General features: G+C 52.1%; 1 protein-coding gene across 6 annotated transcripts in view; it reads right to left on the reverse strand.

The window, feature by feature from the left end:
* LOC115078839 (phospholipid-transporting ATPase ID-like) overlaps positions 1-24,042 on the reverse strand; it is a 215,351-nt gene that overhangs the window by 150,789 nt on the left and 40,520 nt on the right. For all 6 annotated transcript variants that reach the window (XM_029581907.1, XM_029581893.1, XM_029581903.1 and 3 more), the window contains one exon: positions 14,751-14,830. In XM_029581907.1, coding sequence (XP_029437767.1) covers positions 14,751-14,793 — 43 coding nt within the window. In that variant the 5' untranslated portion in view covers positions 14,794-14,830. The remainder of the gene's footprint in view (positions 1-14,750; positions 14,831-24,042) is intronic.

Genomic DNA, 24,042 nt, shown 5'->3' on the forward strand with positions numbered 1-24,042 from the left:
GCAAGAAACAATCTCACTGATTAAAGACCATCATTTCAACCTGAAGTCGTTGTCTACAGCTGTGGAAGACCAGCTTGGTCTGGCCAGGTGTTGTACTTCTCATTTTTTTCAGGGGCAGCCATTTCATCCTTTCACGGACATAAAATTCCTCTTGCCCTGCTGCAACAGATGTCCGCTAGAGGTCAGCAGAGAACGAGAAGTGGCAACCAAAAACCCTACAATACACACAACCAAAGCCTAGGATGAGGTTTTGATATCCCCGAGGTCCGCTTCCCCATCTCCTCTGGTGGGGGAAAGGGTCCAATCCTTTCTTCCAGAATGATTCATCATTACCAAGGATAAGTGGGTCCTGAGAATTGCAATGGCTGCCACTTGAGATTCTCACATCCTTCTCCAAGTCATCTGAGCTCAATCATCAGTTCTGATCCCTCCCAATCTGCTCAGCTGTGGCTAGAAGTTGCTTTCTTTCTTAAACAGAAAGCAAAAGAGCTCTCCCTCCTCTGGAGCTTGGTTATTCTCTGTACTTCTTAATCCCCAAGAAGCCAGAAGGGGAGGGGTGTGGTTCATCCTGGATCTGCAGAACCTATGCAGATTTCTGGCTGGGGAGATGTTCAATATGAATTCACTCCAGACAATCCTGCCCTTCATTCTGGAGACAGGGAGTCTGCATGTTTCTATACTCGGATAATTGGTTGGTTATAGGCTTGTCTCCATCAGGCGTCCTCAAGTTCCCTCAATACAACAGTCCAGCTTCTCCAGTCCCTGGACTTAATGGTCAATTTCTCAAAATCCAACTTTATCCCATCCCATAGGTCCCAGCTTATAAAAGCCTAGAAAGACTTGCCTCAAGAAAATGCATTTCTGCCTGCCAAACGTGATGGAGGGGAGGGCTTTGTAAGGTCCCTTCTACAGCAAGACTAGATGTCAGCAAGGTTACATGGTTGTGGTGGCAGGGCCGGCAGAAGCACAAGGCGAGCTAGGCCTGTGCTTTCATGGCATGGATGTTAACATGCAGTAAACTTCTTATTCCTTCACAGGAAGGTGGAGTATGTACTAGGAAGCATTCAACCAGAAAATCCTCTCGTTTCAAGTGGAAGAATTTCTCTACATGGTGGAGGACAGCCAGCTTGATCCCTTCTCATGTGGCCCAAGGCACTTGCTTCGGTATCTTTCTTCCTCATGTCCTCGGGCCCCAGCACCTCTTTTGTTAAAGGTCATCTCATCGCCAATGCAGCGTACCACCAGCAGATGGATGGAGCTCCAGTCTATCTCCACCCTTTAGTATTGAAGATCATGAAAGGTCTTTGGCATTCCAAACCTCTGGGTCAGCAAATTTCCAGTGCCTTATGACCTCGGTGCAATCCTAGCTCAATTCAGAAACTTCCCTTCAAACATCTCGAGTCGTTGAAGTTTCTCACCTAGAAAGTGTTGTTTCTTGTGAGCACGAAGAGTTAAGTGAATTACAGGCTGTGGTCTCTTATACAGAACTCTTTACAGTTCTTTCATAACAGGCTCGTTCTACAAACTCTCCCTAAATTCCATCCAACAGCGGTATCCACATTCCACATTATCCAAGCTAATGTGTTGCTGATGTTCTTTTCAACACCATATGCGCACAAAGGCGAGCAGGCTCTTTACACCTTGAACTGCAAGAGAGCTCTGGTGTATTACTTGAAGAGGACTCAACCTCACCATCAAGTTTCTCAGCTGTTTCTGTCTTTTGATCTTAATAGGTTGGGGAGGACGGCTGCCAAACAGACTCACTCTAACTGGTTAGCAGATTGAATAACACATTGCTATGTGCTGGCTGGTTTACAGATTACAGACTCTGCCAAGGCTCATCAAGTGAGAGCCATGGTAGCTTCAGTGGCTCATCTCTGGGCCACTTCTATTGAAGATATGTACAGAGCTGCTACTTAATTGTTTACGTCCCATTACTTTCCGGGCAGCATGTCCTGGAGAGAGACAGTAAACTCTGGACAAGCAGTTCTGTGCAGCCTGTTCACCCAATTGTCCACTCTCTACCTGGTAGGGCCCAGGTTGTCTTTTCAGTAATTGCTCTACAATGCAACCCTTAAATTTGGACTCTCCATGAGTTATGGCTGATTCATGCCTGCTTGTCGATGGAGAAAGCAAATTTGCTTACCTGTACACAGGGTTCTTCGTGAACAGCGGGATGAATCTGCCATACATAATCTGCCACCCACCTCCCTGGAGAGTCAACTGTCTGGCTAAAGCTTAAGCTCTGAGGAGAGACTGAGGGGGGATCACAAAGGCAGCAGCCGCTTGTGGGAACTCCCGCACATGCTCAGAAGAGTTGTGTCCATGTCGCCCCTGTCAGATGACATCACCCACAAGTTATGGCTGATTTATCCTGCTGTCTACGGAGAACCCTCATAAAAGGTAAGCAAACTTGCTTTACACGTCTCCTGGGGTAAAGCCAGGACTGGCGCAACCTGTCCCTCCGAACACGGAGCTGCTTGGTACCCCCGGTGGCATGGGCTGGTCCTGGCTTCACCCCTCCTTCCCTCAGGGCTCTCCCTCAGACAGACAGCACAAACAAGAACAAAATATTAGCTCGGCAGCTGTGGTGCATGAGTATGGCCGGCATCCACCATGAGCAGGGAGAGCAGAGGAAAGGAGAGGACTCCCCGGGAGCGAGGAACCTGAACTTCACTTAGCTCTTTCTTCAAAGGATATTCGTATTCGCTGAATTACAAAAATTAGGAGCTGCCGTTTGAAGCCACGGCGTAGCACTAGACCTTATGATTGCTTTGGGAGTCACATTTGTGCCTGAGGCTGAGAAAATCCCAAAATACCATCAAAGCGACGACAAGAGCCCAGAACAAGGAGCAGGATCTTCCTAGGGGGCTGAGAAATCCCGGTGCCCCTCCCTGACCTGACCCACCCCAAGCAGGATCAGACCAAAGGGTTGAGATATCTGGTAGGCCCAGGCCAGGCTCTAATGCCAGGGCCTCTCCAGCTCTCTCCCCTGTAAATGACTGACAGAGGGAAGATATGATGAGAGACATTTAGATACCGCAGAGATAACAGCGCAGCCTTGAACTGTGCACTCTTTAGCATTTATTACCCTTTCACGGTTTCACCAAGAGGGGTAACTGAGCTCCCGGGTGCTTGTGAGATTTGTGTGGGCTCCTCCTCCAGCTCCAGTCTGCAGGGGGGGGGGGGGGAAGGAACCGTTCAGGTCAGACCGGGCCCTGGTTATTCCCGGTACTGGTCTCATTCTCAGATACATCAGGTCTTTTGAAGCCACAGAGCCTGTGATCCAGTCTCAGAGAATGGAAGGTCCAGATGGAAGGGCCCTTGTGAGGGAAGCGGAGACGGATTTCCTTCTGAAGGGGGAATAAACGTGCATTTCACTTGGGCTGGTTAAGAGATGCAGCTCCGTGACGAGAAAGGTGGAGACTTGGTATGTGACAGGGTGAACAGTAACACAGGCAGAGTGTGACACAGGGGTAACAGTGATGCACGCACAGAGTGACACAGGCCATGGTGTGAGAGAAGCACACAGGGGACACACAGAGCTAAGCAGCACAGGCACAGAGAGGTCCAGCAGCACTTACCCGGATAAAAGTGCCGCTGAAAACATCCAGATAACGATATCCGGCCACCCTTAGGCCTGCTTCTTGGTCAACCCTTGTTACCTGGATAATTCAGATTAGCCAGCGCTAATGCTGCCTAATTTTATCCAGCCAAGTTTTGTGCACGCAGTGATTTACAAGTCAGCAGAGAGGAGGTGAGGGCTAGGCACGAACCTGAAACAGCAGGGAGTTTGTCTGGCTAACCCCCAAAGTCAGTCAGCCAAACCTCTTGCATATCGACCTTAGAGTCCCACAGGTAAACAGTGCCCCAGGTACGGTGTGACCCAAACACAGAGAGGCTCACAGCGACACAGGCACAGATACAGGTAAACAGTGCCCCAGGTACGGTGTGACCCAAACACAGAGAGGCTCACAGCGACACAGGCACAGATACAGGTAAACAGTGCCCCAGGTACGGTGTGACCCAAACACAGAGAGGCTCACAGTGACACAGGCTCAGATACAGGTAAACAGTGCCGCAGGTACGGTGTGACCCAAACACAGAGAGGCTCACAGCGACACAGGCACAGATACAGGTAAACAGTGCCCCAGGTACGGTGTGACCCAAACACAGAGAGGCTCACAGTGACACAGGCTCAGATACAGGTAAACAGTGCCCCAGGTACGGTGTGACCCAAACACAGAGAGGCTCACAGCGACACAGGCACAGATACAGGTAAACAGTGCCGCAGGTACGGTGTGACCCAAACACAGAGAGGCTCACAGTGACACAGGCTCAGATACAGGTAAACAGTGCCCCAGGTACGGTGTGACCCAAACACAGAGAGGCTCACAGCGACACAGGCACAGATACAGGTAAACAGTGCCCCAGGTACGGTGTGACCCAAACACAGAGAGGCTCACAGTGACACAGGCGCAGATACAGGTAAACAGTGCCGCAGGTACGGTGTGACCCAAACACAGAGAGGCTCACAGCGACACAGGCACAGATACAGGTAAACAGTGCCCCAGGTACGGTGTGACCCAAACACAGAGAGGCTCACAGCGACACAGGCACAGATACAGGTAAACAGTGCCCCAGGTACGGTGTGACCCAAACACAGAGAGGCTCACAGTGACACAGGCTCAGATACAGGTAAACAGTGCCGCAGGTACGGTGTGACCCAAACACAGAGAGGCTCACAGCGACACAGGCACAGATACAGGTAAACAGTGCCCCAGGTACGGTGTGACCCAAACACAGAGAGGCTCACAGTGACACAGGCTCAGATACAGGTAAACAGTGCCCCAGGTACGGTGTGACCCAAACACAGAGAGGCTCACAGCGACACAGGCACAGATACATGTAAACAGTGCCGCAGGTACGGTGTGACCCAAACACAGAGAGGCTCACAGTGACACAGGCTCAGATACAGGTAAACAGTGCCCCAGGTACGGTGTGACCCAAACACAGAGAGGCTCACAGCGACACAGGCGCAGATACAGGTAAACAGTGCCGCAGGTACGGTGTGACCCAAACACAGAGAGGCTCACAGCGACACAGGCGCAGATACAGGTAAACAGTGCCCCAGGTACGGTGTGACCCAAACACAGAGAGGCTCACAGCGACACAGGCGCAGATACAGGTAAACAGTGCCGCAGGTACGGTGTGACCCAAACACAGAGAGGCTCACAGTGACACAGGCTCAGATACAGGTAAACAGTGCCCCAGGTACAGTGTGACCCAAACACAGAGAGGCTCACAGTGACACAGGCTCAGATACAGGTAAACAGTGCCGCAGGTACGGTGTGACCCAAACACAGAGAGGCTCACAGCGACACAGGCACAGATACAGGTAAACAGTGCCGCAGGTACGGTGTGACCCAAACACAGAGAGGCTCACAGCGACACAGGCACAGATATAGGTAAACAGTGCCGCAGGTACGGTGTGACCCAAACACAGAGAGGCTCACAGCGACACAGGCACAGATACAGGTAAACAGTGCCGCAGGTACGGTGTGACCCAAACACAGAGAGGCTCACAGCGACACAGGCACAGATACAGGTAAACAGTGCCGCAGGTACGGTGTGACCCAAACACAGAGAGGCTCACAGCGACACAGGCACAGATACAGGTAAACAGTGCCGCAGGTACGGTGTGACCCAAACACAGAGAGGCTCACAGCGACACAGGCTCAGATACAGGTAAACAGTGCCGCAGGTACGGTGTGACCCAAACACAGAGAGGCTCACAGCGACACAGGCTCAGATACAGGTAAACAGTGCCGCAGGTACGGTGTGACCCAAACACAGAGAGGCTCACAGTGACACAGGCTCAGATACAGGTAAACAGTGCCGCAGGTACGGTGTGACCCAAACACAGAGAGGCTCACAGCGACACAGGCACAGATACAGGTAAACAGTGCCGCAGGTACGGTGTGACCCAAACACAGAGAGGCTCACAGCGACACAGGCACAGATACAGGTAAACAGTGCCGCAGGTACGGTGTGACCCAAACACAGAGAGGCTCACAGTGACACAGGCTCAGATACAGGTAAACAGTGCCGCAGGTACGGTGTGACCCAAACACAGAGAGGCTCACAGTGACACAGGCACAGATACAGGTAAACAGTGCCGCAGGTACGGTGTGACCCAAACACAGAGAGGCTCACAGCGACACAGGCACAGATACAGGTAAACAGTGCCGCAGGTACGGTGTGACCCAAACACAGAGAGGCTCACAGTGACACAGGCTCAGATACAGGTAAACAGTGCCGCAGGTTCGGTGTGACCCAAACACAGAGAGGCTCACAGCGACACAGGCACAGATACAGGTAAACAGTGCCGCAGGTACGGTGTGACCCAAACACAGAGAGGCTCACAGCGACACAGGCACAGATACAGGTAAACAGTGCCGCAGGTACGGTGTGACCCAAACACAGAGAGGCTCACAGTGACACAGGCTCAGATACAGGTAAACAGTGCCGCAGGTTCGGTGTGACCCAAACACAGAGAGGCTCACAGCGACACAGGCACAGATACAGGTAAACAGTGCCGCAGGTACGGTGTGACCCAAACACAGAGAGGCTCACAGTGACACAGGCACAGATTGGCACATGTACAGAGTGACACTGGTACGCAGTGACAGAGCAGGACATCGCTACTTCTCCTTAACACTTACCATGCCAAAAAAGAATATTCAGATTCGGGCATCATCTTAATAACAGCGAGAAAAACTCCCTCCGCTACCAGGATCTCCGAGATGCAACACATCATCCTCCACAAAACAGTCGGAGGTCTATATTCAAACACAGTCCGGTCCGCAGAGCTAGCCAGATAATCAGATCTTGCTAAATTTGGAGGCACATTCAACAGTGCAGCCACACTACTGAATATAGCCGGCTATCTTAATCAGTAACTATAGCCGGCTAACTTTAGGACCAGCTCTTTGACTCGACCAGACTTAGCCGGCTAAGTCATCTGGCTAATTCTGAATACTGGAGTTAGCAGTTTAACTTAGCCGGCTAACTCAGCTCCTCCCTGTTATGTCCCTGGACTGCCTCTAACTTATCCAACTAAATTCTAGTCACCCAGCTTATTAGCCAGCTAAAGCCTGAATATAGCCGGGTAAGCCATTTAGACGGATAACTTTTGAATATGGACCTCCTTGTGTCTATGTATCGAACAGTCCTAACTACCAGGACTCAAACAGCAAGAACCCCACCTAGGAAAAGCCAGCAATTCACCAGGCCCTGAAACACCAAGACACCTCCTGGTGGGAAAACAGGTGGTGCTGCAGAAGAAGCTGGGCTGCTACTGATCCCTGCACCCCTAGCAAAATACGTCACCTCGGCAAAATACGTCACCTCGGTCCCACAGGCGGAACAGACAGAAACCTAACTAAACACAAACCAAGAGACCACAAACTAGAAACAGAGAGATGCAGGCAAAAACAGAACTGGAAACCCCAAGAAGCCCGACTCTGCGTGCAATACAGCACCGAAGAAAGAGAAACAGAAATGCATTTCCTCCTGTGCTCTGCAAAATACAACAATTCAGAAAGGTCAGAGGTGCGCATTTCCCAAAGCTGAGAGAGGAAAATCAGAGACTTCTCACCCATGAAACGAGCAAGAAAAAAAACTCTGTATCACCCTGGGGAAAGAGGTGAAACAGCAGCAAAATCTACTGTATCCTGCCAGCTGACCAGGGCCAATACGGACCAGCACCAGAACCCGGGAATTGGGCTCTCTGCCCGGTGTAATTCTTTCTTTTTTTACTCCTTTATAGATGACTTTGGTCGTTTTGAGTGTGACAGAAGCAAGCACTGTGCCATTTATGAACAATGATATTTATCGAGCTCCATCAGTGTACCCAGCACTGTACAGTGCCAGAACTCTGATTAGTGGCACAGGAGGTGGTGGCAGTATTTTTGTGAACGTGTGTGTGTGTACATATAAAGAAATAATTTGTGCACACGAACACGACGGGAGAGAATGACCTCGTCAGGCTGGGGCCACTGGTGACGCGGCCTGAATACTTTTGGATGCAAACAAACAAATCGGAAACCCTTTAAAAACCGAACTACCGTCCTCTCTTCCCCTCACAAAAAAAAAAAAAGTCTCCGGGGTGGTGCCGTGGTGCGTGCGGAATTTTTCCAAATCCGTTACCACGCGGGACACCTTTACCCGGTGATTTTATTTCCTTAGGGACTGCTCTCGCTATCCCACCAAAATCTGGCCCCCTCGCAACATCATCATAAAGTTCAATGAAAGTTATTTTCTTACAGGACAAAAAAAAACCAAAACAATTACCTGTGCTTTTCACACAGGTAAAAGCTCGTTTCCACGCGCGACGCGGATCAGCCTCGGTTTGCTTAACCCCCAACCTCCCCCCAAGTGAATAATTTCATAACAAAAGCTGCGGCGAGTCCCGTGCTAAGGAGCTGGAATCAGCCAAGCTCGGCGGGATCTCCCCCCCCGGATGGATGTTAGCGGGGGGGCTGATTCCTGCTCTTTAAGGATGGGAAGCGGCCAGCTCAGGTCACCGCTCGGCGGTTTCTGCATCGGGCAACGGCAGGAGAGAAGCGGAAGGGGGATAAATTTGTGCATCAGTCCGGAGGGCACGCACTGCATCCGCCACGGCCTCCAGCCCAGGACCCCTTTTCCCTGCTGCGATGCTCAGCCGGGCCCTCTCAAGGTCACCGTAGGGGGTCGGTTTGTATCCTGTTGTACCCCTGGACTCGGCAGGCCCGCCTTTCTGCTGGAAATCCAGAAAGATGCCATGGATCTGGGGCCGTTGGGTAACCTCTGCTCATCTCCCCTTCCAACCTCCTCAGGGCGCACCACCGGCCGTTTCCTTTTTCCTTCGGCCACGGTTGGCGCGAGCTGTGCGACGGAGGAGTGGCCTCGTGGTCAGAGGAGCGGGCTCAGAATTCGAATCCTGCTGACGGTCCTTGTGACCTCGGGCGAGTCTCTTCAGCCTCCATTCCTTCAGGTACGAACTCAGAAGGTAATTTTGTAAGTGCAAACTCCTCCGCAATCCCACCCCCGTGGGAACAGCGCCCCCTGCTGCGGATAAAGTTACTGCCCGTGCCGTGTCACTGTGCATACAGGCAGGGCAGTGCTCTGAAAGGCCCCTCCCAGGGGTACAGAAATGACTTTTTATAAATTACCTGCTTAGACTGTAAGCCCTCTGCAGCAGGGACCTACCTACTTGCATGTGAGTTCAATCTTTTTATTGGATATTATCAACATTAACAGACCCATCCAGACAAAAATAACAAGAAATAAAATACAGGAGATTACAGATACCTCTGCTCATGCATATCAAGGTTAGAGTGATAAGACTGCAAGGTTGTATTAATTGGACAGAGGTTTCCAAATGACATGGCCTTACTTTTTCTGATACAACTTGACTGCTATAGGAACCTCCTATCTACGCACCATACATACAGTGATCCACCAAAAGGTGCTGTGCAAGCACTCTCCTTCCAATTGCTAAGCACCATTTGCAAACCACATGCAAGCAAAATATCTAAGATTTTACTCTGATTAACAGTAAGCACAACACTAATAGCATGAGAACGTAAAATGACTATTTCATAAGCTAAAGGCATGCGGAGAGGCCCAGTTTTAACACTATAGTCCCAGATTAGGACCCCAAAGGGTCGTATCTTGGTACAATCGTGTAACCTACGTTGTACCGTGCCCTCAGTTTGCTCACAGTGCCAACATAGGTCAGAGCCCCGCAGGCCCGCTCCGTGCACTCTCACAGGTGAAGCGGAAAACGGAAACGCTGGGCGAGACCTGCCGAACATGAGGCCCTCGTAGACTGGGTCCAAAACCTTTTCCCGTTGAGGAATCCATGCTCTAGCGTTAATTCCACCCTAAACCCCGAGAGGCCGAATGAGCACGAAGCATCCTGTAGGGTAGGGCATTGGAGGAGATTTTAAGACAGAGAGAGTAGAGCTCCGGACTATCCGCCAGGGAGTCTACTGTAGGGACACAGCTGACTCCACCCGCACTGCTGAGTCTGAGGGACCTGATAACATCTGAACCAGCTCTGAAGGGCCCGGGCCCCTTTCGCTTGCCATACAGCCCGATTTATTATCTTTTTATTCATAAACCATATTGGTGAGCGCTTACTAAGTTTCCACTGAGTACCTAACAATTTATCTAAAGTACATAAAAGCCGAATAAGCAGCGTTCACAAAGTTGGAACCTCTCTCTCTCTCTCGTAGTCACAGAAATGTCCAGCAATAGTCTTCGCGCAGCCATAAAAAGTTCCTCCTTACAACCTTTACCCGACTGTGCCTTATTCACAGCATTATCTCATAGATGCATCTTGAGGCAGACAGTAACATGCTGCGAGCTCTTCCGTTGGAAAAGTGTGCAATAAATAACTGCCAGCGCTGGAAAAGTGAAAGCCGAAGATTATTTCCGCTCAGACTGCAAAGGGTTAACGGTGATCTGGCTACTTGTCGGGGGCCCCCAAAGGAGAGGGGGGAGAGTGGCCTAGCAGTCTGGGACGTGTTAGGCACTTCCTGGGAGGGCCACCTGTAATCTGAGGAACCCACGCGTTTCCTTAAACTCAGCATTAACGTTTGTTAGTTACATCTTGCAGATCAGGACTCCGCCTGACTTCTCCTTCTCTCTTCTCAGCTTCAGGAGGTCACTGCGAGGCTGGCCCTCCACACAGGAGAGTGCGTGGGAGAAAGGGAAAAAAAAAAAAACCAACTGAAAAACACCGGGGGGGGGGGGGGGGGGCCACGGGCAATGGCCCCCTGATGAGAGCCGGATGAGCAGGCACAAGATGAAAGGCCGTACACGTTGGCTCTCTGTTGAGAGCCGAGATCCGGCTGGGAAGGAACAGGCGAGATGCCGTGAGCGATGACTTCTCCGGGAGAACCAGAAGGGAACGAGTAAGAGCAGAGCTCGCACAGGACGGAACATTCATTTGTTTTTAAATAAAAAGTATTATTATATTTGTGGCATTATGTGGAACCCTCTCTCTAGGGACATATTAATAAGAGATGGGGGCTGTACCACTGCTGTTTTCCCGTGAAGAAACAATTCCTGAGGGTGGACAGACTGCCCCGGCCTGGAGACAAGATATGGCGGAGCGTGGCCCTGGACAGATGGGGAGGGTCACCAGCTTCTGGGCCTGGTTTTACGCCCCTGCAGCTCGGGACTTGTAGTTCATTTTGGCTGTGACTACAAGCCCAAAACCAGAAGTGGCCCGGCCTTCGCAGACAACGGGCAGTCGGCTGCTCAGTCTAGCTGTGCGACGGATCACAGCCTAAGGTACCAGATAATAAAGCATTCACGTCATGCCGTAAGCACGTGTGGCCCTGTGGCCTACTGCAGAACTCCGCTCCATTCAGGTAAAATCAAACGGGCAGAACCAGACCTGACCTGGTCCAGTCACATGTACGATGTGCCCAAGAAAAGGGGAGACTACATCTCCCTGCATGCAATGGGGCAAAACCAGGAATGGGTTCAGACTGACAGACGCGATGTGCTAACCCTAAGGGGATGGCTCTCGGCGCAGCCCCTGTGAGTTGGGCCCTGGGTGGGCCAGCGAGCACCGGGGAGGGAGAGGATGGCGGCAGGGGAGAGCGGCGCTTGGCATCTTGCTGGAGAACGTACCTTCGGGGGATGCATCCCACCCGACTTGGGAAACAAAGAAACATGGAGCCTGATGCCAGATAAGGCCCCTGCGGTCTGCCCAGCTTCACTCCTGGTGTAATGCCAGAACCCAGCGACACCTCCCCCTCTCGTTTTACTACATCAGTCAGAATGTAATTTCATTTAATATTATTTGATATAGACTGCTTTTCGATAAACTCTAAGCGGGGGTCAGTATTAATAAAAGGTCCCACGGTTGCAATTATCCCCTATTTACAATCCCCTGCCTAATGCAGCCAGCACAGTGACGGTCCTTGGCCCAGGGGCCACAGAATACAGCTCCCTCTAGAACCTGGCAGGCGTGCACTCTAAATCTGGCCAGCAGGTGTCACCACCGAGCGATGGGGTGGCTAGGACTCGCCTTTCCCTTAAGCAGTCCTAGCCATCGGGGGCCATGAAGAACAAGCAGCTGGGCCCCAGAATCGAATCCCACCAGCAGGTCCTCCCCAGTAGTCTTGAAGTCCAGGGCCCAGATCTGTGCGTGCTCCCTCTATACCTTCACTGTTACATTAAACCACACACTCTGATGACTACGGTTGCCACATCACACCAGGTCAACCGATCCAGTCCTGGTTTTGCCCCATTAAATGCACAGATCTGTAGTTCTTAATTGATTTCCTTAAGAAAAATCAGATCTCCCTTTCCATGCATGCAGTGGACAAAACCAGGACTGGATCAGCTTTTTTGGTTGACCTGGGATGAAATGGCAACCATGCCGATGGTCAGAGGAGTTCAGATGACCACCTCCTTGCACATTAGAAACACTTTCTCAATTTCTAAGCATCAGGTCCAGTATGGCCCCCCCTCTCCACCATGGGCTCTCTTACCAGTTGTCACAGTGGGGATAAGCACAGAGGATGATAATGGACCACGGGGGTAACCTGCACGGAGCGGCAGTCCAGTCCAGAACAGCAGTGGTGTGACTGCTCTGCACTTCCAGGAATGCATTGAAGTGAACCCACATGGAGCGGCAAGCAGAACCCCAAACAGGACTGGGCAGGCTGTATGAGCCATTTTGGTCGTTATCGGACATCATTTATGATGTTGCATTATTTGCCTGAAAAGAGAGCTCATTCCAAAGGCGTCCAGGACCTCTCTAGTTCTCATGGAATACTCCAACTCATGTCCGTCGGATTAAAGTGTCCCACCAGCAACGCCTCCCCCTTCACTGGAAGCGACCCACTCAGGGCGGGTGCGCCTTCAGTCAGACACCCCCTCCGCAGCTCCAGCACAGCGCTCCCTCCCGCCAGCTTCAGCGGCTCCAAGACGGTGCTCCCCTTCTTTGGCAGTGTTAGCTCTGGCACCGCACCCCTCTGGGCCTCATGACGGCCGGATTTTGCCACCCCACCACCCCCACCCAAAATTTTGGCATTCTAGGTGACCGCTTAGTTTGCCTAATGGCCCTGGAGCCACTTTCTGGCATCCCAAAACACCACTGCAGAGGAAAAGAGAAGCAACGGTATTTTTTGCTTTCCTCGTGAGCCCAGCAGTGCAGGAATGCAATCCAGGGACATCTGCGCTGAGTGGCCGGAGATGAAGCACCTCACAGACTGAAAGGAAGGCTGATCCGGGAATGGTACCAGAAGGGCTGTAAGGCTGCAGCCACAGGGAATCTGCATTAATCTGTCTTCCTGGGGGCCCGGCGCAGTAAGGTGGCCCTCGGCAGAGCGCAGTTTAACCCGCGGTCGCGCGCACTTTATTTCGTGCTCAGATTTTACTCCTGATGCAGCAGGGCGGTCTCTGCATGCAAAAGTGCGCATGCAAGCCTGCGTTAGACTGTGCCCAATTTATCGCTCACCCCATTTAAATGCCACGTTAATGAAGGCTCTGGCTCTTACTCCTCGGTGCAGACGGGTGTGTAGGCTTAATGCCTGGTTTCTTAATGCTGGAAATTTAACTCCTGGTCAGAGCTGGGGTAAAGGCACTCAGGCTAATTTTAGTCTAGGGTGCAGGACTCCTATACTCGGGAAAATATGTGCAGGGAACAAGGTTTCTGCAAATAAACCACGTTTCACATGACGTGAAAATGATTCCTGCACAAATATTGTTTTATGCGCAGACAACCTGCAGAAAACATATTGCATGCACATAAACTGTATTCTATACATTGCTAAGCATGTCTTCTGTGCACATTTTGGGTTAGCGCACTCTTTTTTAACATCTGATGCATTAGGATGCCATTAGCTTCCTGCATCGGGAGTTATAGTTTTTAGGACCCGCGCACTGACTTTCAGCGCACAGTTTTAATGCACAGCTCATTACATCAGCCCCTGAAGGAGGTCCCCGATTACTGAAGCAGAATGTGACGTGCTTGGAGTTTGAGTGGAAGTTTATATCTACTGAGCTAGAAAGCTGGTCTGATGTGCTTTCTTTGCATGCTGGGATGAAGAATGCGACTGTACTTGAAAATGACTTACTGCTAAATAAACTTGGCCATTGTCAGAAGTACATCATCCTGTAAAGTGAAGTCTTTGACTGCATTTTAAGCAAGATGATTGTGCAACCAGAGCTGAGACAAAGTTAAATTCTTACCATTCCCACCAGTGGCCAACCACACCAATTGATGACGAATGCTTACACGTGCTACACCAACTGACTACACTAACTGATGACCAAATGACTATACCATGTGATGACCAATGTTCACAGACGCTACACCAACTGATGACCAACACTTAGGGGTGCTACTCCAACTAATGACCTACTGAATATACCATCTGATGACCAACGCTCACAGACGCTACACCAACTGATGACCAACACTTGGGGGTGCTACTCCAACTAATGACCTACTGAATATATCACCTGATGATCAATGCTTATGGATGCTACAGCAACTGATGACCAACTCATTTGAATGCTGCACCAACCGAGGACCGTGACATATGAACATTGCACCAACTGACGATCAATGCTTAGTGAAACCAACAGCCATTCCTAAATAATCCCAAAGAGGTGAGAAATCTGCAGGCAGTTGAATTAGGAAGGCAAAGCAGAGCATGTAGCCAGTTGGCACTCACCTTCCGGCTTTTTCTTTCCGCAGTTAAAACCAAACAGAGGCATTTCCAGGTGTTCTCACGACCGCTCTTCCATGGACTGCCTGAAACCAAGGAAAAGACATTCATAGTTACATTGTAACATACCCAAGTAATGGATTTCCCTTTCCCACATACACTTAAAAGGTAGAGCTGCAGCTTATAGATGAAAAGGCTCCATGCAAAATTACTTCTTAATGACATGAGCATTTACAGCTCCACTCAAAATCCAATTGTAAAGCACGGCTCAGCTTAGAGCCCAAGCCTCCAGGATTTCAACCTGAACTCAGGTCTCCAAGAGAGTTTCCAGGTTCCTCTCCTTGCTAATCTCAGGGTCAGCAAAACCCAAAAGGTCCTAGCTGCGAAAATTAGTTAAAAGAAAAGCAACCCCGAGTTGAGCTAGAGCCTAGGAATGTGTGAAGCTGCAGCTCAGATGCTCTCGCGCCTTCTCTAGGCCCAGCGCTTACTCTCCTTCCCAAATCATTGGCTAGGCCGGACTCAGTTATAAGCCTCGTGTGGCACAGATTCTTTCCAGAGGCACAGAGTGGGAAAAAGCACTCACTGAATAATACCCAGCATGTCTGGTTTAATTGTTTAATCTCGTGGTTCTGCAGCTGTTGTCTTTTTAGAATTTAATGCATCAGAAATACGCAAACAGCCACATCTGGGAGCAGATGGCCTGGCAGCCGCTGGTACTCAGACTGCAGAAACAATTCCAGAGTTTACAGCAATAATAATTATTAACTTCCAAGTCTGTTCAATAAAATGAGGCACATGGATTTATTCCAAGATCATAAAGGGACTGATCCCGAGGTCACACAGAGTGTCAGTGACAGAGCTGGGATTAGAACTGAGGCACAGGGCGATAAAGGGACTGATCCCAAGGTCACACAGAGAGGCAGTGACAGAGCTGGGATTAGAACTGAGGCACAGGGAGATAAAGGGACTGATCCCGAGGTCACAGTCAGTGACAGGGCTGGGATTAGAACTGAGGCACAGGAAGATAAAGGGACTGATCCTGAGGTCACACAGAGAGGCAGTGACAGAGCTGGGATTAGAACTGAGGCACAGGAAGATAAAGGGACTGATCCTGAGGTCACACAGAGAGGCAGTGACAGAGCTGGGATTAGAACTGAGGCACAGGAAGATAAAGGGACTGATCCTGAGGTCACACAGAGAGGCAGTGACAGAGCTGGGATTAGAACTGAGGCACGGGGAGATAAAGGGACTGATCCTGAGGTCACACAGAGAGGCAGTGACAGAGCTGGGATTAGAACTGAGGCACGGGGAGATAAAGGGACTGATCCTGAGGTCACTCAGAGAGTCAGTGACAGAGCTGGGATTAGAACTGAGGCACGGGGAGATAAAGGGACTGATCCCGAGGTCATACAGTCAGTGACAGAACTGGGATTAGAACGGAGGTTCAGGGAGTTAAAGGGACTGATCCTGAGGTCACACAGAGAGTCAGTGACAGAGCTGGGATTAGAACTGAGGCACAGGGAGATAAAGGGACTGATCCCGAGGTCACACAGAGAGGCAGTGACAGAGCTGGGATTAGAACTGAGGCACAGGAACATAAAGGGAGTGATCCTGAGGTCACACAGTGACAGAGCTGGGATTAGAACTGAGGCACAGGGAGATAAAGGGACTTGCCCAGAGCCACGCAGAGCTGGGATTAGGATACAGGAATTCCTGATGTTGAGAGCTGGGATTAATCACAGGTTCACACATTTCCCACAGGAGAAGGAAACACTGAATGCAAAGGACATGGCGAAGGCCATCACTGAGATAGAGTGAAAAACCGCTGGGGCAGGCAACAGAGCCACAGATCACTGGCAAAGTCCAGGCGCTGCCCTTCCCTCTTTAACAGCGCATCTTCACTGGTCCCGCGAGGGAGACGGATGAAATCCAGTAATGTTCAAAGTCAGCCGCATCCTCCCGGCCGCTGCACCTTTAAAACGCCCCTTTTGGCCGCTGCTGGTTTCAAAGACTTCTGTTGGAATTTGGCTTGGAAAGCCTTGCAAGGTAAATTTAACCTAAAGTCAGAAACGTGGCAGGAGACAGAGCCCTGGGAAGATCCACTCGCCTGCTCCTAGATCCTTGGCTAATCCCAGCCGCGGGGCTGGGGAGCATGTCCTCTGTGCACGGCTTGTCCTGGTTATACAGAATCCTGACTCCTGGCCGCGAGAGCCCTGCAAGTAAAGCACGGAGGAAGGTCGATGCAGGGAGCCCCCCCGCAGGGGAGGACACAGGATCCCTGGAACTGAGCTGGGAAATCAAGCCATTTCCCTTCTTCTGAATTTCCCAGTCAACAAATTTGCAAAAACAAAATCCCCGGAAACCGTAACCAACGCAGCCTTCAGGCCCACAACAGCAACCAAAGCAAGTGCTCATCACCCAGTAACGGGCACGGCAACACGGCGGCCGTGGAGGCTGGAGAGCCCTGGGGGAGAGCCCTTCGGCTGACCGGAAGGCAGTGACGTCCTCTCAGGCGCCCATCGGCCAGATCAAAAAAAAAACGTTGACCTACTCCTGCTTTCATCCCATTGCCCTCCAACAGAGTCCTGCTTTTCTCGGGGAAATCAAAACTGAAGCTCCATGCGTGCAATGGGACGAAAGCAGGCCTGGCTTAGCCTCTACTGACGAGGTGGCAAATCCTAGGCCCATCCAGGCACTGGGACCGGCTCAGCAGCCCCTCCCGTCTTCCGTCCCTGGCATAGACGGACCCAAAACCTCCACAGTGCCAGCGTGCGCGAGAACGGCAGCAGCCACGGCTCTGCCGAGCTTGCACGGCGCACGCAATCACAACAGGGAACCTCTCGGTAGGCGACCTTGACCATGGTACTCAGACCACACCGCAAGGAGTAAGGCGAAGTTTCGGGGTCCAGGGTCAGGTGTCATAGCAGCTCGCAGGTGTTGACCTACACTAGAGCAGCGCCAAGCAAAAGGAGGTCCCACGGCCAATCAGGGGCCAGGAAAGGAAGAATCTGACCCTAAAAAGGCCCCTGAAAGAGAGTCCGTGGTTAGGAGCCTGGAATGAGCACATAGGGTCTCTGAAGGAGCTGCGTCCTGCCTAGGCTGCTCAGCCCAAGCCCCAGTGGCCGGCTGTCTTCTCTCGCTCCTGTGCAGTAAGTAGGATCACAGAAGGACATTCAGCTAACCAGAGCCTGCATACAGGGGCTCCACTTGAGTTCTTGTGCCAGTGAATCTCTTCCAGCAAGTAGAATTCACTCTACGAGCCAGACCCCTGTGGCTCTTCCTAACGGTACAAGTCTCATTGAGTACTGGACAACACCAAGTATCCTGGGCCACCTGAAAGCCTGTAGTGGAACTGTTTAGGCTAAGTCTGACAAATTCTGGTGAAGGATGTATTCGGAAGATAGGCTTTTAATGGACTCAGAGTTCTCACACTAACACATACCATGTGACTGTACAACAACTGGGAGAGCAGAAGGAATAAATAACCGACGTGCAGGGAGCGCTCACCGCGGATCACGTTCTGCCACACCGCCTAAAAGCTTCCCAAACCACATTTTCAGATGCACAGATGAAAAGGTTATAATCTAAGCGAAGCAGGGGTGGGAAACGGCAGAACTCGTCACTGACAGAAGCAGCTCAGCAGACCTAAAGCTGTTTGTACCACATTGTCATCATTGCAGCTGTTGTCTTGGCTATACCTGTGACTTCTGAGCTGCTTTTAGAAGTGTAACCTAGCATTAATAAGCAAACACTGCTATCCTGAAATGGACCGCGTGCTGGTTCGGAGTACAAACGCGTGGCTTGGTGCTTTCTTGAATAGCAGATCCCGTCAGGAAGGGAGCCTGAAGGGTCCTGGCTTCAGGGCAGTGAGTCTTAACCAAAGGGGAATGTGCTTGGGGGGGATACCAGCCATGCTTGACCTTTAGAGTAGGGAATCTCCACAGGAAAGGGTCCTTTTCTTTCTTTACTACACCCACACAGTGATCCTGCAACACAGCCAGTCAAAGGAGAGTGCCTGCCTCCGCTGGATTGCTCCATGAGTAACCTACCTGCGTCCCTTCCTTGGCAACATCTCTTAACTAGTTGGTTGGTTAGTTAATTAAGGATTACGGCTTGCTTTAAATTATTCAGCTAGAGAACCTCTATCAGGGCCTGCTGAAGAGGCCCAGCTATAAGATGACCATGTGCACGTATAAACGTTGTTTAAAAGTTAACTTTTGCCTTTTGTTCAGGATTATCTCCTGTTTTGCTGATCACATTCTGCCTTCAGCCAGATACTTAGCAGATCTGCCAAGCCTTGAATTAATAACTAATTAATCGAACCCAGCATCCCAGGAGATCCTACCATGTACTGGAGGTGTTATACAGGCAAAGAGGTGAGGACACGTGTGTGCGTGTTGGGGAGGGGGGGGGTGATAACATGTAAAAGAAACGAGGGAGGGGCTTCAGTGTTTACTCAGCCATATGAAACTTTATCAGGCCAGGAGTGGCGCATACAAGCCAATTTGCAGAGAGTGCTGCTATCTGTGGCGGAGGTAGGCCCTTTGCCCTAGGCGGAGTTCAGGCTACCCGTGGGGAAGCCCCCACAGGTCCCCACCGTCGGGAGGCGGAGCAGAATGGGAAGCGGAGGCCAACTGGAGCTTCGCCATTACCAGCCCTCGTTCCCCGCAGGTTGAGCCCTTGGGTACCGGGGCCGGCTGGTCTTAGCAGGGCCTCAGCGTGGCTGATCCTGGGGAGGGTGTTCGAGGCAAGGAGCCAGGCCGCAGCGGAGACGCAGGGTCCAATGAAGCTGGGCTCAAGACAAGGCCTGGATCCAGAAGCCCGGACAGGCTGAAGCAGGCTAGGAGTCAGGAGCAGATTAAGCCAGACTTGTAAATAGGCAAAAGCCTAAGAAAGACCAAGCCAAGTAATCAGCTGGAGGCAAAGTCAGGTTCAAGCTGGAATCAGGGCAGGCGGCTGGAGACGAGGTCAGGTTCAAGCAGAGGTCGGGGCAGGGGGCTGGAGAGAAGGTTAGGTACAAGCTGGAGTCAGGGCAGGCGGCTGGAGATAAGGTCAGGTACAAGCTGAGGTCAGGGCAGGCGGCTGGAGATAAGGTCAGGTACAAGCTGAGGTCAGGGCAGGCGGCTGGAGATAAGGTCAGGTACAAGCTGAGGTCAGGGCAGGCAGCTGGAGATAAGGTCAGGTACAAGCTGAGGTCAGGGCAGGCGGCTGGAGATAAGGTCAGGTACAAGCTGGAGTCAGGGCAGGAGGCTGGAGACGAGGTCAGGTACAAGCTGAGGTCAGGGCAGGTGGCTGGAGATAAGGTCAGGTTCAAGCAGAAGTCGGGGCAGGGGGCTGGAGACAAGGTCAGGTACAAGCTGAGGTCAGGGCAGGCGGCTGGAGATAAGGTCAGGTACAAGCTGGAGTCAGGGCAGGAGGCTGGAGACGAGGTCAGGTACAAGCTGGAGTCAGGGCAGGCGGCTGGAGACGAGGTCAGGTACAAGCTGAAGTCAGGGCCAGAGAATCCGTTCAAGGCGTGGTCAGGAACAAGCGAGGGTCAGGAACAGGAAATTGGAACAGAAGCACAGGAGCTGGAACAAATCAGGAACAGGAACACGACGAATAGCAACTAAGCGCACGACTGGAAGCGTGGAGACCTGTTGCAAGGCAAAGACCGGATGGAGGGGCCTGCCTTAAGTAGCAGGTCCCGGAGACGTCATCATCATCCGGGGCTGCGGGAAGGTTTCCTGCCGCAGCCCCTTTAAAGCCAGGGAAGGCGCGCGCGCGCCTAAGGCGGGCAGACTGGAACCAGGTGATGGCGGGGGGGGGGGGGGGGGGGGGGTGAGCAGAGCCGGTCACGGGCCTGCGGCGGCCAGGATACGCAACACTGTCATTTGCACCAGGCTTCCCAGACGGCCAGGGTAACCTGTATGGACCAGTCATGGTTACAGCCCTAACATCAGGCTTAGGACAGATATAGAGGATGGTGTTGAGGGGCTGGATAGATAGATGAGGAGGCTCAGCTGGTTTTGGTTTGGGTACAGGAAATCTGTGCGCTCATTTACACAGGGTGGAGGAGAGCCAGGCACACTGGGTGAGATCATTGGTCTTTTATCTGCCATCATTGATTATGTTACAGTGAAAGTGATTTACTAAACTATGTTCCCACACACATGGAATGGGGGAAAAAAAAAAAAGACTTAGTACATGGGAACGTAAGAATTGCCAAACTGAGTCAGACCAAGGGCCCATCAAGCCTGGTATCCTGTTTCCAGCAGTGGCCAATCCAGGCTACAAGCACCTGGCAGGATCCCAAACAGTGGATAGATCCCCTGGTGCTAACGCCCTGGGATAAGTAGTGGCTTTTGCCAAGTCTGTCTGGTTAATAACATTTTATTGACTTCTCCTCCAAGAACTTGTCCAAACCTTTTTTAAATCCAGTTATTCTAGCTGCCTGCCTTTACTACATTCTCCGGCAATGAATTCCAGAGCATAATTGTGCATTGAGCGAAAAAGACTTTTCCCTGATTTGTTTTAAATGTGCTACTTAATAACTTCATAGAGTGTCCCCCTCGGTTTTCTTTTTTCTTCATAGCGGAAGTAACCGATTCACATTTACTCATTCTAATCCACTCATGATTTCATAGACCTCGATTTAGTTATTTATTTAGACATTTTATATGTCCTCGTTCCAGGTGCAGATCACAACGGTTTACAAAGTGTCATTCATAATTATAACTCAACCAACAAACAAACCTATCCTCTTCTTTAAGCTGAACAGCCCTAATCTCTTTAGCCTTTCCACACAGAGGAATCGCTCCATCCCCCTTCATCATTTTGTTCGGGTTTTTCGTGCCTTTATCATTTCTGCTGTATCTTTCATGAGATGTGGCAAGAAATTGCACGCAGTACTCTAGGTGCAGTCTCGTCACGGAGCGATACGGAGGTAGGATGACATTCTCCGTTTTAGTCTCCATCCCTCTCTTAATAATTACTTGATAATTTTCCATTCAATTCCTAATACTTAGTAAAATCGGGCCCCATGTGTGCTACTGGTTATTGTTATGGAGGTCACGTAACTTGCAGCCGATCTTCAAAGAGAAATTGCCCAGCCTATGAGGTTAGAAACATACCCCCGTGTATTTTCCACCTCCCATATCTGCAGATGCACCGTGCGCTGGACAAGGTGTGCATATATTTGAAAATTAAACATATATTTCCCCTCCCCCAAGCCTGCACACCCACCTCGCCCTGCCTCCTGAAGCATCCAGATTTCCTGTGGCTAAATAAATAAGCAGCTACTCAGACTCGGAGGCCAGACAGATCCGTTCTGTGGGGTGCAGTTTTATTTTTGGCCCTGGGGAGCTAACTCCCTTTCAAAAGTGCCTTCTAAGCGAGCAATTTTCAAAAGCCCCATTTTGTGCATACCACAGGAGTTATTTTATTCTCCCTGTAACAGGGTGGCCCTCCGGGCCTGAGATGTGAACCAGCTGGACCACAGCGAGCAGACCTAGCTCCACAGCTGATGCGAGACGGCGGTGCGCACAAAACCAAGGAAGGCCTAGCAATGGTCAGGCAAGGTAGCAAGGCAGCAAGCAGAGCGGAGTCAGAACAGTCCGGCTCAAGGGAGAAGAAGTGGGTAACTCCGGTACAGGAGTACAGGCAATTGTTGAGGGGAACTGGACTTCCTTAAATACTTTTAAAAACAGTGCTTATGACATCAAGCTGGGCCCCAGGACTTCCTGCCTTCAGGCCCCTCTGAAGCTCAGCACTACAGGATGCCGGGGAGCGCAGGCCGCCCCGCCGGAGCCAGGGACGAGAGAGAGAGCAGGCCGCCCCGCCGGAGCCAGGGGCGAGAGAGAGAGAGCAGGCCGCCCCGCCGAAGCCAGGGACGAAAGAGAGAGAGCAGGCCGCCCCGCCGAAGCCAGGGACGAAAGAGAGAGAGCAGGCCGCCCCGCCGGAGCCAGGGACGAGAGAGAGAGAGCAGGCCGCCCCGCCGGAGCCAGGGACGAAAGAGAGAGAGCAGGCCGCCCCGCCGGAGCCAGGGACGAGAGAGAGAGAGCAGGCCGCCCCGCCGGAGCCAGGGACGAGAGAGAGAGAGCAGGCCGCCCCGCCGGAGCCAGGGACGAAAGAGAGAGAGCAGGCCGCCCCGCCGGAGCCAGGAACGAGAGAGAGAGAGCAGGCCGCCCCGCCGGAGCCAGGGACGAAAGAGAGAGAGCAGGCCGCCCCGCCGGAAGCCAGGGACGAAAGAGAGAGAGCAGGCCGCCCCGCCGGAGCCAGGCACGAGAGAGAGAGAGCAGGCCGCCCCGCCGGAGCCAGGGACGAAAGAGAGAGAGCAGGCCGCCCCGCCGGAGCCAGGGACGAAAGAGAGAGAGCAGGCCGCCCCGCCGGAGCCAGGGACGAGAGAGAGAGAGCAGGCCGCCCCGCCGGAGCCAGGGACGAAAGAGAGAGAGCAGGCCGCCCCGCCGGAGCCAGGGACGAGAGAGAGAGAGCAGGCCGCCCCGCCGGAGCCAGGGACGAAAGAGAGAGAGCAGGCCGCCCCGCCGGAGCCAGGGACGAAAGAGAGAGAGCAGGCCGCCCCGCCGGAGCCAGGGACGAGAGAGAGAGAGCAGGCCGCCCCGCCGGAGCCAGGGACGAAAGAGAGAGAGCAGGCCCGCAACGCAAGCCGCTGGGGGTCGGAGACCGCCTCACGCTCCCCGGGCACAAAAAAACGAAACAAGCTGCGCGGCTTCTCCTCGAAAACGACCCAATGCCAACTGGAAGCGCCGAAAGCATCTGCGGGCGGAGGGGGGCCAAGTAGCACGTGGGCGTTTGGAAACAGTTTTCTCTCTCCTGACCTACTCTCCCCCCCCCCACCCAGCCCAGTAACACCTCCTGTTAATGCGGCTGAAACTCCGCGTGCGCTGGAAGCTGGGCGTGCAGTTAGTGGCATTTCAGGCCAGCAATTCCCAGTCCGGTCAGGTTACCCAGGAATCGTACATGGAACTGCGAGGCGGTGGGCGAAGTTTCTGAGGAGAGGGAAACGGCCGAGCACAGAAGGGCTGGGTGGGTGAACCCATTCCCTTCGGGCCTGGACGCTGGCGAATGGTCCCCTGGTGAAGGGCTTCGCCGGGGTGGGGGCTGTGATGGGTTTTTTTTAATCAAAGCCCAGGCAGAAGGCCCCGCAGATGGAGGGGGTGCACGAACGTCAGACACGGGGGGAACCGGTGTAGCCTCAAAAAGCTCAGGCCCGACCTCGTCCTGTGTCGAGCCCGCACACAGAATCAGGTTTCCCACAGTCCAACGCCAGACCCGGGAACTCTGCGGTGCTTCCTTTTAA

Source organism: Rhinatrema bivittatum, chromosome 1, assembly GCF_901001135.1.
Source record: "Rhinatrema bivittatum chromosome 1, aRhiBiv1.1, whole genome shotgun sequence".
NCBI classification, from domain to species: domain Eukaryota; kingdom Metazoa; phylum Chordata; class Amphibia; order Gymnophiona; family Rhinatrematidae; genus Rhinatrema; species Rhinatrema bivittatum.